Genomic DNA, 18,399 nt, shown 5'->3' with positions numbered 1-18,399 from the left:
ATGCATTATCCTTGGGATAGCGTTTGTTTTCCCTGGAGATTGTGTTTAGCCTTATTGTTCCCCTCGTCTGCTTTTATCACATTCTGACATTCTCTGGCAGTCAAGTCATTCCCGTTACATCCCCTCCCTGGCCCGTGCCCTCCTGCTCCCAGCCAGCTGGGCATGCCCACTGCCCACTGCCCACCTTGCACTCTTCTAGTTCGGAGCCACTGTTTCCTAGATTCCATGCCATCTTCTCCCTGTGGCATCCCTTCAGGTAGCTTCCTAGAAAATAGTGTGGTAAGTAAACTTTCTGAGCTGGCCTGTCTGAAAATACGTTATCTTCTGCTGGCACATTCAACTCATAGCCCCTGCCACCCCAGGGCCTTTGTACATGCTGTCCCCTCTCCATGGGGTTCTCCCTTGGCCTCCACCACCCACCTCACTCTTTAGCCCCTTATCCCAACTTATTTTTCTTTGTCCCAAAGGGATACTGGAGTGTTGATCTCTGTATATTGGTTATTCCTGCCCACCCACCCCCTGGCTTGTAAAGTGCCAGGAGAACAGAGCTTTGTTCTTTTCAGGGCCCAGTAGAGGGTAGGCACTCACCCAACCTGTGTTGAAGGGAAGGATGGGCGGTGGGTCATGGACTCCTGGTGAGGAGGTGAGCAGCTTGGGTCCAGCGGCCGGCAGCAGGTGGGTCTCAGGCGCCTCGCTCCCTTCCTGCCCTCAGGAGGCTCTCAGAACTGCAGGTCCACTCAAGGTGCTGCACAGGTTCTAATCAGGAGTTTTTGTTCTTCGGTTGGGGAAATAGTAATGATAATAATCTTTATTTTCTTGTTTCCTCCCCTTCATGTTCTCTTGGAGGAGCTCCTGTTAGCTGCCTCTGATCTGGCCCTGGTTCTTTTTCCTTCCCATTCCCTGGTCTTCTGGTCCACTCCCTCCTGCACTCCCACCGCCTCTGTCGTCCTTCCCAGTCCCTCTTCCCAGCCCCCCTCGACCTGTGACCCCAGAGGCCCTTTCTGCCCCAGGTAGGTCCCTTTCTTCACCTGGGGTGGAGGGCTGTTTTGCTAAATGAACCGGCCTGTGTTGGGCGCCTCCTCCCCGCAGGAGCAGTGGAGGCCCAGGGCGCCCTCCCCACTCCGGCCTCTGGGATCTGGGGGCGGTGGTCTCGCTGCTGCGTGTAGGACCCCCGCCACCCCTGTCGGGGACCTGCGGGGCTCTGGCGGTGGTATCAGGCCAGGGAATCTCAGGGTGGTCGGGGCAGCCAAAGCGAGAGGAGTGGGCGGAATTCGGCAGGGCAGGGCGGGGTGGGCACCCCAGCACTGGGAGGACAGACCAGACCCCTGACTTCGCCCCCCCACGGTTTTCTGTAAAATGGGCTCCTGACGGCAGCACAGGGCGTGCTTCCCGGCGCTCCCACTCTGCCTGGGTCCCTGAGCACGTGACGCCGCGAGGGGCAGTCCCCTTCCTGGCCTCTAGGTGACCGCAGCCACCTCCCTGGGCCCCAAACTGAGGCTCATCGGCGGGGCTTGGGGCCACCCTGTTGCCTGCACCTCTTCCTACTCAGGCCGCCCCCAACTCGCAGCCCCTTAAAGTCCAGGACCAAGACCTCCAAGAGCTCCCAGGGGGCCATCCCTGGGGCCCAGCCGTGGCCCTTCCAAGCTGAGTCTGGCTCCTCCTCCCCACCTGGTCCTGGCACTCTCCAGGACCCTCTGGACCAGGGGCTGGACCCACTGCCTCAGGGCCTCGGGAAGCGCTCAGGGACTTCTGGGGGCCGAAGGGTGAGGTCAGGCCACCTGGACGGGAGGGGCCCCACAAGGTCAGGCTGAGTGGACCCCAGGCCCCTCCCTCCGTCTTTGGGCCTGGCTGCTGGGGGTTAGAAGAGGGGCAGCCTCCCGCTCAGAGCTGGGATTAGGTGGGCGGGTAATAGCCGGCAGAGGCTGTGGCCCTGTAGGGACTGGGCCACTCTGCTCTGAGGGACCCCTTCACACCTGGATCTGGGGGTCAGGATGCTGCCCAAGAGCTCCTGGACCGTGGGCCTGGTTCTCTTCCCTCCTGGCCCGCATCAGGGAGCATGATAAGAGTGCCCTCCTGATCCCTGGTCTGGCACTCGAACCCAGCCTCGCCTTCTTGGAAGCCCCTTGACCCCTCCAGGCCACCAGCTGCCATCACCGCCCCTCCCCCACCCCCCCTTCTGGGTGTTTCCTTCTTGGACCCCTTGCATGCTGTCCTCTCTGCTCGGACATGCTTCCTGCCATCCAGCTGGCCATCCTCAGGACGCCTCAGAGCCTGGTCCCGCTGTGCCTGGTCAGTGTCACTCGGCCCCCAGGCAGCACGTGGAGGGGTTTCTGAATGGATGGATGAGTGCCTTTGAGATTTTCCGTGATCCCCCTTGGCTCTCCTGGAAGGTCACAATCCGGGCCCAGACAAATCCTGGCATCTCCGAAGCACAGCGTGGGGGTGACTTCCCAGCTTGGCTGGCCCCCCCCTTACGACTTAGCGCTCGGGTCCGGCCTGTGGCCCAGATCAGCTCCTGGGTCCGGGGTCCTCTCTCTTCTCACTCCGCCTGGGTCCCTCAGCGCGACGCCGCGAGAGGTAGTCCCTTTCCTGTCCTCTAGGTGACCACAGCTGCCTCGCTGGGCCCCAACGGGGGCTGAGGGTCCTCAGGCCTGGACCCCTAAGCCTCATCTCCACCCTGCGCGTGGTGTGAACTCAGCTCCAGGCTGCCCTGTGGGTCACCTGCGGAGAACTGGGTCGACGCGGGGAAGGGGATTCTGAGATGCAGGGGGCTGGGTTCGTAAAGTGCTGGGGGGCGGGGCCTGGGACTACCTGTCCTCCCCGCCTTCCACCTTCCCACCTCGCCCCCGGCTCGCAGCTCAGCGGGTAGGGCTCGCAGGGACCCGGAGCACGCGCCGAGAGCCCCCCCTGCACCTGCACCGAAATCGTGGGGCGCATGCGCGGACCGAGGAGGGCGGGGGCCGAGCCGGGATGGGTCCCGTGGGTCCCGCATCCCCGCGCCGGCGGTGGGGATCTGGTATCCGAGTGGGGTGTGCTGCGCTGCGCGGGGACGCGCTGGGCTGCGGGCGACGTGGGCATCAGACCCCTCTCTGACCGCGTCCCCGCGCCTGCAGCCCGTGCGGCCCCGGGCGCAGGTTCCCAGGGGCGCCGGCCGGGGGAAGCCGGGGCGCCCCCTCCCCAGGACCCTGGCCAGGCGCCGCGTTCAGACAAAGGGGCGGGAGATGGAGATGGAGATGGAGATGCTTCCGTGACAGCGCCCGGCGGCCGAGGAGGAGGAGGAGGACGAGGGCTGCGGGCTCCGGTAGCGCGGCCCCAGGTCCGGGCGCTCACAGGCCCGTGCTGAGCGGCGGCGGCGCGGGGACGCAGGGGCCGGGCGGGAGGCGCCCAACCCGGAGCCCCGCGGAGCGCCCGTTCCGGGCCAGGACCCCGGCCGCACGCTCACTCGCTCTTCCCCGGACACCTCGCGGGCTCGGCCGCTCCGCTCGCGCCCCGGGCGCCCGCGCCTCCCCCGCCCGGCCGCAGCGAAGCGCCCAAGTGTGCCATCGGGCGGCGCGGGAGGCGGCGTCTGCTCCCACCCTCGAGATCACATGGTGACCCTCGGCAGCCAATGCAGTGGACGCTAGGACCCTGCGGGACCCCGGGCGCCGCGGACTGCACCGGCGCCGCTGCATTATAAATACTTCTCCAAAATGCGGCGTAGCTCCCTGCGCGCGCCCCGGCAGCCCGCCGCCTCCGCCCCGCGCTCCTGAACAGCCGCCGCCGCTGCCGCCGCCGCTGCCGCCGCCGCCGCGGGTCCGAGGGCGCCGCCGCCCTTGCCCTGGGCCGGGCTGAGCCCGCCCGCAGCCCGGCCCGCGCTCCCTGCGCTGCGCCGCCCGGCCGGGTGCCTGCATGTGGGCCTCCCGACATGGTCTGCGAGACGAAGATCGTGGCCGCCGAGGACCATGAGGCGCTGCCGGGGGCCAAGAAGGACGCGCTGCTCGCCGCCGCCGGCGCCATGTGGCCCCCGCTGCCCGCCGCTCTGGGCCGGCCGCCGCCCCCGCCGCGCCCCCGCCCGCGCCGGGCCCCCAGCCCCTCGGCGGCGCGGGGGGCGCGGAGCCGCGGGAGGGGCGCGGCGTGTACAATCCCGCGAGATCCGCGCGGCGGAGCAGGAGGCGGCGCGCCGCATCTTCTACGACGGCATCATGGAGGCGCATCCCCAACACGGCCTTCCGCGGCCTGCGGCACCACCCGCGCACGCAGCTTCTCTACGCCCTGCTGGCCGGTCAGTGCGCGGGGACCCCGCGGGACGGCGGGGGTCGGGGCCCGCGGCCGGCGGGCGCACCCCCGCCTGCCGCAGTCTGTGCCCGCCCGGCCCTCTGGGGACGCGCGCGGGACTCCCTCCGGCCGTTCGGCCCCGCCTCGGGCCCGGGCCTCGTCCTGGGACGGAAGCGGACCCCCGACCCCCCTCGTACGCGCGCGGACACGCACCCGCGCGTTCTGCGGAGGCCCGGGGCCAGGTGGCCCCCAGCGCTGGGGCCGGCCCGGGCTCCCGGCCAAGGCGCGCCGGGCGGGGGCGTGGGAACAAGTGCGGGCCGGGTGCAGGGCTGCGGGCGGGGAACTGGGGTGTCCACCTGCGTCCCCTTCCTGGTCATCCAGGGTGGGGCGGGGGTGACGGCAGGTAGCGACCGCCTGCCGAGGCCCCGCGCCTGGCGCGTGGAACTACTATATAATCCGCGTGGCGGGGGCGGCGCCTCGGCGGCTCCGAGCGCTAATTTATGAGGGAAAGACAGCCGGCTCCTGGGGCTCCGGGGGAGGAGGGTGAGCGCCGAGGAAGCAGACGAGGGGGCAGTGGGCCCTCACGGTGGGAGGCCCCCACAGGGGCCTTGGGGCTTTGCCCCTTGAGGCTCTGCCGTGGGAGGGTGGTTCTCCACATTTCAGAGGTGAGGAGCTTGAGGCTGGGGGGTGGGACTTTCCCAAGGTCACGCAGCAGAGGCACTTTCCCTGCAGGCACGTCTGCATCCCGGTAGCCTAGGCTGGAAGCAGCTTCTCCCTGGTCCCTGTCCTCGCAGCACCCAGAGGCTGGCCCAGGGAGGGCTCTTGGCGGGGGCCCTCCTGCTGGAAGGCGGGGCCCCCACTTCCCAAGGGTGGGACGGCCTGCAGGTGCCTGGCCGGGCAGCTCTTTGGCACCCTCCCCCGCCCCGCCCCGTGTGGGCCAGGCTGTGGACAAAGCCCCTTCCCCAGCTAGGGGGCCGGGGCGATGGGCAGGGGCCACCCCTCAGTAGCCCTGTCCTCGGCTGTGCCCACCAGCTATTGAGGGCAGCCTGCCCAGAGGCCGCTGCGGTGCTCAGCATTTTAAGAAATTCTATGATGTCAGGTTATAAAGGTAACGCGTCCTACGGTGAGAAGTTTGATAGTAGGGAAAAGTAGAAGGGGCAGCTGTAATGTTCTTTGCTTTTCCGGAGAAAACGGGCCTGGCCTATTTGGCATGGTCTCTCCTCTGCGCATGTCCCTAACCGGCTTATTTACCAGGGGGCTGGTGGGCCTGGGTCTGTCTCCCCCGCGCTGGTCCGCGGGGCTGTCCCCACAGGCTCTGCCCCACCGACCACTCACCGGGCGCCACCTCTCCCCACAGCGCTCTGTTTTGCCCTGACCCGCTCGCTGCTGCTGACGTGCCTGGTGCCAGCAGGGCTGCTGGGCCTGCGCTATTACTACAGCCGGAAGGTGGTCCTCGCCTACCTGGACAGCGCACTACACACGGACATGGCCGACATTGAGCAGTACTACATGAAGCCCCCTGGTGAGTCCCCGGGGGTCTCTGGACTCCTCCTCCCCCCTGCCCCCTCCTGCCCTCCTCCCCAGCCCTTCCTTCTGGCAGAGCTGCCCCCAGCACAGCAACCTCGGGGCGGGCCTGGGGCAGGGGCTGGGCACAGGTCAGCCTGGGCTGGGGCGCCCCCGTGACCCGAGCCTTCTGGGTGCCCAAGGGCTCTGGCTGCAGGCTGGCAGGCGCTGGGGTTGGCAGGACTAGGTCCTCTCCCCTGAGTATGGCCGGGCTTCCGTCCTGTGTCTTCTGAGGGCAGGGCTCTGAGTGGCCTGAGCTGGCCCTGGGCCATGGTGTCCCGGCCCTGCTGTTTGTGCTGCCCTAGTGGTTCATGGGGGGAAGGGGGTCTTTCTCACCTCTCTCCAGTCCTGTTGGGCGTGCCTTGTTGGATCCTGGGCTGGCCTGGAATGCTAGGTCCCTGTGTGGCAGAGGACCACATGGTGGGGAGAGGGCAGAGGTCACTCTGGGGGAATGAGGACCCTAGGAGACCAGGGGTCCCACTTCTGGTGTCTGGGGCACTTAGTAAGCCCAGGTTCTCGCCCCGGCCCTGGCCTTCTGTAGAGGGAGGGGCTGGGACCTGGTCTGGAGCCATTCTTTACTCTCCAGGCTGGCCATGAGGCAGGGTGGGTCCTGGGAGGCAGGGTCATGATTTTCTCCATGCCTGGAGCTGGGGTGTGAGGGTCTTCCAGTGCAGGAAGGTCCCTGAGGAGAGGGACAGAGTGCGCCTGGTTGGTTAGGGTCTAGCAGCATCCTGGTGAGTGCCAGGGAAGGGCAGTGGGGAGAAGAGAGGCAAGGCGTCCCGGAGCAGGGGTGACGCGCTCTGGCCTGGCCAGCTCCTGCGCGCTGGTGGCTGGTCCTTTCCCCGCCCCGAGGCTGCCTGGCTGGCCTTGGGCACCTTTGGTTCTCCTTGACCCTTTCCCAAGCCCAAACAAAGCATCTTATCAGCCTCCATGGAGCTCTGGCTTCAGCCTGGCTCCCCCCAGGATGGGAGGGGACACAAGAGTGAGACCCACCTGGCACCAAAGCCCAGGCCGCAGGAGCAGAAGAGGGGTTGGGCCCCGGCATGGCCCTGCCCTCTTTGGAGTGCAGTGTCCTTGGGTGTCAGATGGGGGGCTGGGTCCTGCTCACCCCTCCTGAGATGTCTGGTGGGTGTGCAGGAAGAGCCCGCAGGGGCAGAGAGGCTGGACAGCGGCTGGTGGGGCCGTGCTGGACTCGTGGGAGCTGCTCCCACAACGGGGGAACCGAGGCCTGGGGAGGCACGAGGCTCCCAGGACTGTGCTGACCTCTGACCTGGGCCCGGGCAGGTGGGGAGAGCCCGAACTCCCGGACAGTGGGCAGGTCAGCCGGTGGAGGGGGCGGTCAGCTCCTTCCCGAGCTCGGGCCACGTGCCCGGTCTCAGTCTCGGGGTCTGACGGTGAAGGAGACAGGAGACTGCTCGGCAGAGCTGACGGGCTGATGGGGGCCACGTTGGCAGGTGAGGTAGTGGGGGACCCCCAGGCGTAGGGCGGTAGAGTGAAGAGTTCTTCTGGGTGGGGGTCCGGGGAAGGAGTGTTAGCGGGGGAGGGTTTGGCCGCTGCAGGAGGGAGGCTGGGGCCGGGGCCTGGGGGGTGGCTGGTGGGAGGACATGGCAGTGGAGGCTGGCGTGGCCGTGGGTAGGGCGTGTGCAGGCCGGGCTCCTCGGAGCAGGCACTGCCCCCTGGCCTTGCCTCCTGTAGCCCCTGGGCCTTGGGTCCCCAGAGGAGATGGCTCTCCCCGTGGCCTGTGCCCTGCAGGCCTCTCTCCTCTGGTCTTCATCTCTCTGTCTCTCTTGCTCCCTCATCTCCCTGAGGTCTTCCCCCGCCTCCTCCTGCCCTGCGTGGGGCGGCGATTGGTCTGGGCCGGGGGTGGGGATGGCTGGCCTGACCACAGGGCTGGCTGCCCAGCCTCAGGCCCAGGGTCAGGGTGGCTCCAGGGCTGCTGTGGGCAGCAGGCAAATTGGGCCTGGCTCCCTCCGCCCAGGGGACTCTGCCGGGGCGGCTGTGTCATGCACTAGCGCCAGTGGCCCTGACCGCCCCGTTCCCCGCAGGCTCCTGCTTCTGGGTGGCCGTGTTGGATGGCAACGTGGTGGGCATCGTGGCAGCGCGGGCCCACGCGGCGGACAACACGGTGGAGCTGCTGCGCATGTCGGTGGACTCACGCTTCCGTGGCAAGGGCATCGCCAAGGCGCTGGGCCGCAAGGTGCTGGAGTTCGCCCTGGTGCACAACTACTCTGCGGTGGTGTTGGGCACGACAGCCGTCAAGGTGGCCGCCCACAAGCTCTACGAGTCGCTGGGCTTCAGGCACATGGGCTCGAGTGACCGCTACGTGCTGCCTGGCATGACCCTCTCGCTGGCCGAGCGCCTCTTCTTCCAGGTCCGCTACCACCGCTACCGCCTGCAGCTGCGCGAGGAGTGACCGCCACCCACCTGCCCGCTGCCCCGCCCACCGCCCCGTCCGCCTGTGCCCTCCTGCCCGCTGCCCGGGCCGCTTTCAGACGCTCACCTTGGCGTTTGTGTTGGGTTTTTCCTTTTTCGGCACCACACGGTTCTTTGGCTGGTTCCTGGGGGGGTGCGGGGCCGTTGCTCATCCGTGACACTTGGGGAGGTGGGTTGTTCCCAGCCACGCCCCTCGCCCTCCCCAGTCTGCTGGGGCCGCATCCTGAAGAGTGACAGCGTGGACCACCGCGAGCCCACGCAGCTGCCCGGCCCTGGCGCGAGGGGCCCCTTCCAGCCCACCCCCGGGGTGGGGGCGGGCCCAGCCTTGCCCACCAAGCACAGAGCCTCTGCAGTGAGGCCCCCGCCCAGCAGACCCCTGGCCACCAGCCGGGCGGTGGCTCAGCCATCAGTCCCCAGCAGGCGTGGCCTGCTGCACCGGTCGGCCACTGCCCCACGGGGCGCCGAGCTGGCTGCGGGCCCGCTTTGCTCTGTGCATGCTGAGGATGTGGCCTGGCCGCAGCATGCCGCATGCCCACAGCCTCCCGCCCCCTGCCCTGCCTGGACTGGACCCAGACTGGTGAGCGCCCCCGGCCCCAGCCCAGCCTCTTGGGAGGCCTGACTGTCCACCTTGCTCCTTGCTTCACCCAGTTCAGCTTTGCTTTGACGTCGGATCACCTGTCTTTCCTTTCGGTACCTGCCCCTCCTCTGCCCGGGCTTTGCTGATGGGTGGCATTGTCCAGGTGTGGTTCCCATGGCAACATGTTGTACAGCCGTGGTCAGGGCCCTTCAGGAGAGCAGGGTAGGAGGCAGTCATGGGGTCATCTCTCCCCCAGTGCCAGCTTGATCCTGGTGGCCTCCCCCAGACCTCCCTGAGGACCTCCTGCCTTGCGGCTGACGGGCTCTGTCCTGTGAATCTTACCAACCCAGGCTGCTGCCTGCACCACCGAGCCCGCAGCTTCTCCCAGCCTGAAGCCGACCTATTTTTTAATAAGTTATTTAGACAGAATAGCACTCTGCATGACTTTAATTCTTGGGACAAAACGGTAGTTTATACCTTAACACACACACACACACACACACACACACACACACACACACACACACACCTGTGTGGTCTAGAATGCACTATTTGTGGCCCAGTTTGGTGGGGGTGGGTGGCCGGGTGGGTGGAGGGTTTCAGTTTGGAATCTGGAGGGAGACCCTGACTTAACATAATTTCCCCCCAAAGAGCACTCCCGCTTTGTGAGGAGGCTCCGGGCCACCCCTGTCGGGCTCTCGTGTTGCAGGACGGAGGGCAGGATGGGAGCAAGTTCCTGGCAGCCTCCCATGCAGGAGTTCACCGTGGGCTCGGGGGGACCTGTGCCTCCACCCTGTCCTTCTTGAGGTCTCAGGCAGCGGCCTTTGGGTGGGGGCATGGCCCAGAGGGGGAGAGGAAGGTGGTGGTTGGCAGTGTCCGCGTGTCCAGCTGTAAGCCCGGACCTCGCCTGGTGGCAGGAGGGCAGAGATGCCCGCCAAGACCCCCTAATTTGGGGATTTGGGGGAGGGGAAAGTGGCAGGCGTCGCGGGCCACTGAGCTGGGTCCCACGTGCGGGACCGTGGAGGGAGCATTCTTAAAGAGGCGCTTTGGAAATAAGCAGACGGACGGAACAAGCCTAGTTTCCTGAGGGGCCTTTTGTGCTGTCAGCAACCGAGATATTTGCAGAACATTGTACAGACCCCGTGCTCCCCTGTACATTTCTCCCTGGTGGCGCCCGGTCCCTACTTGGGGATGGGAATTTTGTAGACTGTACAGAAATCGGCACCCTATTTTCTTGCAGCTCTCAGATTTTGTTAATCTGGATTATACAGACAGACGTAAAGTGTTTTAGCAAAATGGAAAACAAACAGTTGTGCCTTTTTCCTCTTTCTGTTTGGTTCGGTGTCGGCTTGGGGTGGCCTTAGTTGGCATGGGGCGAGTTGGGGCTGCAGCTGGCCTGAGGCCTGGCCGGGTGGGAAAGGCAGGTGGGGGCCCGTGAAGTCCGCGTGGTGGGTCGTGTCTTGTCAGGTGTCAGGTGGTGGCAGTGGGACGCTGCCAGCTTCCTCTGATCCTGTGCCTTTGGACCTCCCGTCCCTGGTGTGGGGCACGTGGGTGGGGCCGTGGGAGCCCCCCGGGGCTGCCCATGTCTGTTGGCATTGACCAAAGTGCCTCGCTGGTGTTGCTTCTGGCAGTGGTGTGGCCCCTCCCGTCCTGCTGGTGTCTGTCGACACTGCGTCCTCCCCACGCCCCAGTCGGTGGCCCAGAGGGTGGTGGGTGCTGGCTGGGCTCTTGACCTTTCCTTATGCCCTCTTGTTGCTGCCAGGAGAGATGCCAGGAGGGGTGTGGCAGGGTGGCCATGTGTCTGGAACTCTGCTGTCCAGCTGCTGCCTGGCCCCTGAGGTGGGCAGAGGCACCTATGTGCCCCAGGCTGGGTGCATGCTGAGCCCAGGTCAGGACCCTTGCCCGGCCAGCGTGCGGCTCCTGGGCTCCTGAGGACCACGGGGGGCAGGTCTCCCGTCCTTCCCCCAGCCTGGGAGCTAACTGCTCTACAAACATGCACTGAGATGTGAATTTTATACCTTTGTAGAAATTCTGATGTTACTTCTTCTACCTCTGTGAAGCGTCCTCCTGGGGTCCTGCCCAGTGATGTGTCTGGGCAGCTTCTCTGCACTGGGCGGCCCTGGGCCCCCTCCCCTCCCTGCTGGCCCCTGGGCCTCCCCAGACTGGAAAGCCAGCCCTGGGCCCGGCACCCGTGCTCAGGGGTCGGGCTTCCAGGGCTTCTGTTGTCTGTTTCTGGAGCGGAAAGTGGAAGGCAGAGCGCTCAGGATGTCTTCGTTAGCTGAGCCTGGAACACAGGCCCGATGGGCACGTCCAGGCAGTGGGATCCAGGGCAGCTGAAGGCTCCAGCACCTCTGGATGGCCCAGTGCCACCGGGGTCCTGGCATGTGGCTGGCAGGCCGTCCCAGGGGTAGTGCCCCCTGCCCAGGTATGGGCTCTTCAGACAGCTGGCCCCCGAGGGTGGGCAGCCAGGGTGGGTGGTGTGCGTGTGTTGGGGCCAGCCAGGTGGCCCGGCCCCAGGAAGGGCCGTGGCAGCGTCTCCCACCTGGTACCGCCATCGTGTCCAGCCTGGCCTCCCCCTGCTGCCCTTGGGTGGAGTGGGGGAGGGACGGGGGGCAGAAGGCTTGGGCTGGGAGGCCCCACGGTCCTGGGGCGGCCCCCACCCTGCTCTGGGTGTCCTTTCTCAGGTGGCCCCTCTGGCGTCGGGCAAGTGCTTGGGAGGCTCTCTGGGCCACAGGGCCTGGCTCTGGCCTCTGGGAGGCACGTTGACACTGCGGGTGTGGCTCTCTGCCCGTCCTCGGGCGCTGGGCGCACCCCTGGGGCCGCCTTCCCGTCAGTGTCTGGGGGACGGCTGGACGGTGGCCCCCAGGCCTTGGGAGCCCGCTGCCTCTCCCTGGCCGTGTCCTCCGTGTTCCTGCTGCTCCTGCGTCTGTTTGAAGCAGCTTCTGTGAATCATTTTGGCCACAGGCTGTGTGCCTGTGCTGGTGGCCCTCTGGCCGAGGCTTTCGGGTTCGAGTTCTGGGCTGGGTGTGGGGCAGATCCTGGACTGTGTTTGCTCCATGGTGCCGAGGACAGGCTTTCAGTGATGGCGTGAGGTCCACTGACAAGTGGGCTGCCCGGGGTCAGGGAGGGGGAGCCCCAAGCTACTGTTGTTGGATGTGGTTTTTTAACAGCAATAATTAGCCGTTTTGGAGAAGAGGTGTGCCTGTGTGTGTGCATGTGTGCCTGTGGGTACGTGCACACGTGTGTGCCTCTGCGTGTGTGCGTGTGTGTGTGCAGGGAGGGAGCCTGGTGGCCGAGGGCCCGCTCTGGCTGGGAAGGGGAGGCCGGGAGGTGCTCGGCGGTGCGGCTGGCCTGAGGCCTCGTTCACGCTCCTTCTCCGGACCCAGCGGACCTTGAATCTAGCGCTCCTTCGTCCCTGGCCAAGGGTGCTGGACGGCCTGTGTGAAGGGGGGTGATCAGGATGGGCTTTTGCCCAGCTCTCGGGCCGTGTGGGGAGGGTGGCAAGGGCAGTGCACTCAGCCAGACTGGCCGAGATCAGATTTGTTTGACCACAGCTGCCATGGACGCGGTGTCCTCGGGCAGGCAGAGCCCAGAACGTGTCATGGTGGCTGGTTTCACTTACTGTGTTTACCGTTTGTGAGCCCAGGACTGTGGCGTCTGTCCTGACACCCCAGGATGTACCAAACAGCCCCCGAGAGGGCCCGGAGGGGCCGTGCACTGCGTCCAGAGGAGACAGGCTGCAGGGCTGGGGAGAGGGTCCCAGGCTTCCTGTGCGTGTGTGAGCGACGGGAGGGGCCGGGAGCAGTGTCCCTCCGCCTGCCCAGCCCCCAATGCTGCTGTTTTTCAATAAAACCAGAGTTGATGGAACTGGGCTCCATGCTTTCTTGAGGTGTCGTCTGTGCGACGCTGGGCCAGGAAGGGCTGCTTTCCTGGAGATGCTGGGCCCCTCCTCCCGGAGGCCGGAGCAGGTGCCTGGGTGACCTGTGGGCTGAGAGGCCCCCGTTTCTGTGTCAGCAGCCCCGCCGGGCTCTCCTGCGGGCCTGGGGGTCTGCCCTTCTGTTTGACGCCTCCTTGGAGCAGGTCGGCTCTGAAGGATGGCATGAGGTGTGGGACCCAGGTGGGAGGGGCAGTGGGACCCCCAGTGTCTGTTAAGGAAGGGAGGGTGATGGAATGGGGGTGTCAGGCTGGAGAGCAGGGCACGGGGGTGGGGCAGGGACGTTGAGGCTCAGGGTGGACATACACCCAGCCGTGTCCAAAGGCTCCTGCAGCCCACCCAGCGTGGACGGCTCTCCACAGCAGGCCTTCCCCTGGCTGCACTCTCCTGCCCTGGCCCGGCTTCTGGGTGGGAGGGAACGTCCTCGCAGGGTCCGTCCACCCCTCACCCCTCAGTCCCTTCTCGCGGGTCTGACTGGGACCCTCTGGGACGCGCCCACCCCACGTGGCTTCCCCCCACAAGGCACACGGTGGCCCGTGCTGGCCCAGAGATGTCAGCTCCCAGGGACGGTCGTTTGCTTGAGTGAGATGCTCCTTGTGAAGCCCGGCAGTGGTCTTGCTTCTGAGGTGACAGAGCATGAAGACAGGCTGCCACTCAGACATACGGCCACACAACAGAGGCAGTGGCGTGGAGGGGCCTGGCAGCTTTCCAGGTTCTGGAATGTTCTATCACGTGGTGGTCAGGCCTGGCCATCTGGACCCTGCACACCCCATGAGACCAGTGACAAGATCTTGGAGCCATGAGAAAAACGGGCCTGGGCATGATAAACTGTGACGATCCACGTCACTCAGAAAAGGTGATGCCGTGTCCCGTGGGCTCTAGTTGCCATTAAACAGGAGCAGAGTCCACAGCCGGGGGCGGGAGGAGCACCCGTGCCCGCTCCTGGAGCTGCATCTGGGCCCTGTCAACATGCTCGCCCTGCCCCGGGTAGGCGCTGCACCCCACTTGGAGGGTGGCGTGCAGAGCCTGGGCCCAGACCAGGGTGGTCTGGGAATGGGGCCCCGGGATGAGACAGGCGGCCGGGCAGTGGTGCGGGGCAGGGTCGGGGGGAGCCCAGCTGCAGTCCTGCTGGGACACTTGTCCCAGTGAGGTGACCTTCCCGTGCCTCAGTGTCCCCACCATGCCAGGGGGTGGTACCTCTGTCACAGGCCGCTGTGAGGCTCCAGGGGTGCACGGGCCGTGCCCTCCCTCGGCCCTGGGGGTCTGTGAGAACCGGCTCGCAGGGACACCTGGCCGGCGAGCACCGGTGCACGGGCCCCTCTGGCCCTCAGGAGGGTGGTCAGGCTGTGATCTCTGGCCAGCATGTCACCGCCCTGGCCCGGGAGGCCCTGGGAGCGAGGATGCTGGCAGCTCCCGGGCACCCGCGGGGTGGTGAGCAGCTGTCAGCCTGGGGCAACCTAGGGCTGGGCCACTCCTGCCTGGGGTGCTTGCCCTGGCTGTGCCAGCTGGCCGAGGGCTGCGGACGCAGTGTATCCCACCCACGGGAAGAATTCACGCCGACGGGGCCGAGCACGTTCACAAGAGGCGTTTACTCCAGGGGGCACCCGGCTGCCCCAGCTCCAGTGGGGAGGTGGCCCTAGCCAAGTACCAAGCGCTTGACTCTGACCTTGGGGAAGGCCACACAGCGGGCTGGTGGAAACCAGTTCTCTTCCCTGCTGTTGCCTGGGGCTACAGACCAAATGAAGGCGAAAAATGCGTGCACGGGGGTAGGCGCTCAGGGGCCGGCGTTGGCTCAGCGGTTGCTTGGAGACTCGGCAGGACGGTGGTGGGGTCACGGGCCGGGGCCTCGTGCAGTGGTGCCAGGTGTCCCCACGAGCGGCCGGCACTCAGGCTCACCTTCAGGGGCACCTGCGGGTGGCAGCCAGAGGTGAGCGCCAGGCCTTCCCAGCCACTGCCCAGACCCCCACGCGGGCAGCCACTTGCCCCAAGACACACGATTAGACACGGCCACAGCAGCTCAGCTACGGACAGACGCACACTCACGCACACTCACACACACACACACACATACTCACGCACACACACACACACACACGCGGCAACAGGTAAACGGGCTCACCGCACACCCACCCTGTCACAAAGCCTCGACCTTGGCTGAGCCCCCTTCACCTGCCAGGGCCCCTGTGCAGCAAGGAGCTCGTACAGGCTGGCCAGGCAGGGGCTCTGGCGTAGGGAGATGTGTCCCGGGGCCACCTGTGGTCCCCCATGGGGATCAGCTGACTTCAAGAGGTGCAGAGGGGTCTGGAGAGCCCTCCCAGGGACCTGATCCTGAGGGCGCCCTTGACCACGGCTCAAGAGCTCCCTCTCAACGGGAAGGGGCCGCCCACAGCTGCAGCCCCCTGCCACCTGCAGGGCTACTAGCAGGGTGAGGTGGGGCTTCCTGGGCTCCTGGGGACCTCGAGGCCCCCGCGTCTCCACCTGCCACAGGAGCAAACGCCAACCACTCCAGAACACGGGAGTTCCCGCCCCTGGCTGGGCCCGTGTGGGCGCTCCTTCATGCTGCCGAGCTGCCGCCCGCAGGGCGAGGTGAGGGGTGAAGTTAACGGTGGGATGGGTGCAGGGGCTCCAGGGGCACAGAGCACGGCTGCTTCCACGGCAGGGAGGAGGGAGCGACCATGGGACGAGGGGCGAGCCATCCTTCACTGCAGTCTTTCCAGGGGCTCCAAGGTGCTTGTTGACCCTGTGCGGGCCCGCGTGCAAGACTTCAAGGACTCTCCCCTCCTTGTTATTCCTCCACCTTCCCCACCACCCCCGGGGAGCTTGGACCCGAAGGTCTTCCTGGTGAGGACCTGGAGCCCCCTCTGAGAGCCAACAGCCAGCAGTCTGGCTGGGACTGGCTTGGCACGTCCAGGTGCACCTGGGGCAGGTGGGGGTGGCCTGGGGGGAGGGCTGATGAATTCCTCCCCCAAGCCTGGCCCCGCCCGGCTCCTGCCCCGCCCCCTCACCTGCAGCTGCAGCTCCAGCGCCGGCACGTGCTGCAGGGCCTCCATGGTTCCCCTGACGAGGGCTGGGACAAAGGCAAGACAGAGGGGCAGCCCGAGCCTGCCTGGCAGAGCTGGCGCCAGGGGGACACCCGGGCCCCAGCCCTACCCCAGCCCCAGGCTCCCCGGCTCTCCCAAGTCCACAGTCATGGTCACCTGTACTGGTTGCTCCGGCAGCCACTGCGGTTCTCCCCGACTGGTTCCAACTCCCACTGGCATGTGCTTGAAGGCGCCTTAACGGGCCCCGACAGTGGGTGCCGCGAGCAGGGCCCTCGGGTGCCAAGCGTTGCTGTAGCCCCGCCCACACGCTTGTCTGCAGCTGCGGCCCCCCGTGCCAACCCGCCCCCCCCCCCCCCCCCCCGCCCCGGGTGGCCAGGCCAGGCAATCCCGCTGGCCCGAGCAGCCCGGGGAAGGACGACCTGTGCTTCAGCCGAAACCCCTGTGAAGTTTCACGCGCCCGTGCCGCTGCAAGGACAACTCCATGGCACTGGGGGCTGGGCCGGGAGCAGCCCGGCGGGAGGGGCTGGCTGCCTGGCTCAGTGTTTCTCAGGGTTTGCTCCAAACCCTTCTTCCCCTTTGATAAATGAATATTTCATTCTACCCTAAGTTATCGGACATTTCAGTACAAAGACTGCCAAAGGAACGCCCAAGGAACCGGCGGAGGCTGCCTCGTCCTCTGTCCTCCGCGGCCCCAGGGCTCCCTGGCCGACTCCCGGGGGCACGGGGCCTGGGGTGTCTGGAGCAGGATCAGAGCTGCCCGAAGGCCTCGCTACCCTCTCTGTGCTTGCAGAGGGACACTGGTGTGGCCGGGGACTGGGGAGCCACTTGCTGGGGCTCCTGGGTCCGGCTGTGGGGAGGTGGGCGGGCAGCGTGGGCCCAGCCCGCTCTAGGGGAGCCCTGCAGAGGGCCCGGCCTCCCTGGGGAGCTGCAGGGGTGTCCAGGTGCTTCTAATGGGAGGAGTCGGACCTTGACACCCCCTCACTGGGTGTGCAGACAATGCCAGGTCCTCCTGTGTATCCCCTCCTTTGTGCGACTGACTAAACGAGTGACCCCGAGTAACCACTGGGCAGAGGGGCGGTGGCGGTCGGGCAGAGCTGGCTCTCTCCCAGGCCTCTCCCTGGGGTGACCCGTGTCCCCAGCCTGCACCATATGGCCCGTGAGGGCAGGGTCCCTGGGCTGGGGGCCCCAGAGCCCCATCCTGGGTCTGCCCTGTGGGTCGCCATCAGGTGTGTCCTGACCACCCAGCATTTCAGAGATGACAGCCAGCCCCGGCCCCCACCGGGTTCACCTGTCTCACGGTCCGTGGCTGGGTGGAGACCCCAGAGCTCTCCCAGCACAGCGCCAGGTGGTGCCTCTGAGTGCTGGCCTGTGGCCGAGGCCCCTGCATCCCTCAGGGAGCCACGGGGAGCAGAGCCTCAGTGCCTGCCTGAAACGGTTAGCAGTTGCCCCCAGGATGAGCGGGAACTGGACTGTTCCTAAGACGGCTCCCTCCAGATGTCGATCTTTTTCTTTCCTTTTTAACCAGCAGCTGAGCACCCGCCAGTCCCATCAAATGGTTTGTTTCAGGCCCATTATTTCCAAACAGATTTCAAATGATGATGTAGGATGGGCCCCCCTGTAGAATGAAGCCCTGTGTAGGATGTGGCCCCGTGTAGGATGGAGCCCCATGTAGGATGAAGCTCTTGTAGGATGGGGCCCTGTGTAGGATGTGGCCCTGTGTAGGATGGAGCCCCAGGTAGGATGAAGCTCTTGTAGGATGGGGCCCCATGTAGAATGGGGCCCCGTGTAGGAGGGGACTCCGTGAAAGATGAAGCCCATGTAGGATGGGACCCCGTGTAGGATGGGACACTGTGTAGGATGAAGCCCTGTGTAGGATGGGGCCCTTGTAGGATGGGGCCTGGTGTAGGATGGGGCCCTGTGTAGGGTGAAGCCCTTGTAGGATGGAGCCCCATGTAGGATAGGGCCCTGTGTAGGATGAATCCCCATGTAGGATGCGGCCCCGTGTAGGATGGGGCCCTGTGTAGGATGCAGCCCCGTGTAGGATGGGGCCCCATGTAGGATGCAGCCCTGTGTAGGGTGAAGCCCCATGTAAGATGAAGCCCTGTGTAGGATGGGGCCCTGTGTAGGATGAGGCCCTGTGTAGGATGGGGCTCCGTGTAGGAAAGGACTCCATGAAAGATGAAGCCCTTGTAGGATGGGGCCCCGTGTAGGATGGGACACTGTGTTGGATGAAGCCCCATGTAGGATGGGGCCCTTGTAGGATGGGGCCCTGTGTAGGATGGGGCCCCATGTAGGATGAAGCCTTTGTAGGATGCAACCCTGTGTAGGATGAAGCCCTATGTAGGATGGGGCCCTGTTAGGATGAAGACCCGTTTAGGATGGGGCCCCATGTATGATGGGACCCTGTGTAGGATTGGCCCTGTGTAGGATGAAGCCCACTGTACAATGGGGCCCCGTGTAGGATGAAGCCCCGTGTAGTATGGGGCCCCATGTAGGATGAAGCCCCGTGTAGGATGGTGACCCGTGTAGGATGGGACCCCGTGTAGGATGGGATCCTGTGTAGGATGAAGCCCCGGATAGGATGGGGCCCTGTGTAG

The 18,399-nt window shown here is 65.9% G+C and overlaps 2 protein-coding genes across 2 annotated transcripts in view; one reads left to right on the top strand and one right to left on the bottom strand.

Moving 5' to 3' along the window:
• The first annotated feature begins 2,935 nt into the window (after positions 1 to 2,935).
• On the top strand, positions 2,936 to 12,689 carry NAT8L (N-acetyltransferase 8 like). The gene is given in 8 exon segments (XM_036852271.1): positions 2,936 to 3,332; positions 3,423 to 3,590; positions 3,723 to 4,016; positions 4,019 to 4,119; positions 4,122 to 4,187; positions 4,189 to 4,261; positions 5,612 to 5,776; positions 7,863 to 12,689. Coding segments are annotated over 8 exon segments (1,632 nt in total). The 3' UTR covers positions 8,231 to 12,689.
• A 1,706-nt stretch (positions 12,690 to 14,395) lies between these two features.
• POLN (DNA polymerase nu) overlaps positions 14,396 to 18,399 on the bottom strand; it is a 128,083-nt gene continuing 124,079 nt past the window's right edge. The window contains exons 18-19 of the mRNA XM_036852270.1: positions 15,767 to 15,828; positions 14,396 to 14,669 (exon numbers count right to left, since the gene is read on the bottom strand). Of these exons, the coding sequence (XP_036708165.1) occupies positions 14,490 to 14,669; positions 15,767 to 15,828 (242 nt within the window). The 3' untranslated portion in view covers positions 14,396 to 14,489. The remainder of the gene's footprint in view (positions 14,670 to 15,766; positions 15,829 to 18,399) is intronic.

This window comes from Balaenoptera musculus, chromosome 5, assembly GCF_009873245.2.
Source record: "Balaenoptera musculus isolate JJ_BM4_2016_0621 chromosome 5, mBalMus1.pri.v3, whole genome shotgun sequence".
NCBI lineage: Eukaryota > Metazoa > Chordata > Mammalia > Artiodactyla > Balaenopteridae > Balaenoptera > Balaenoptera musculus.
The sequence above is the reverse complement of the archived record's forward strand: the minus strand, read 5'-3'. Positions and strand labels throughout refer to the sequence as shown.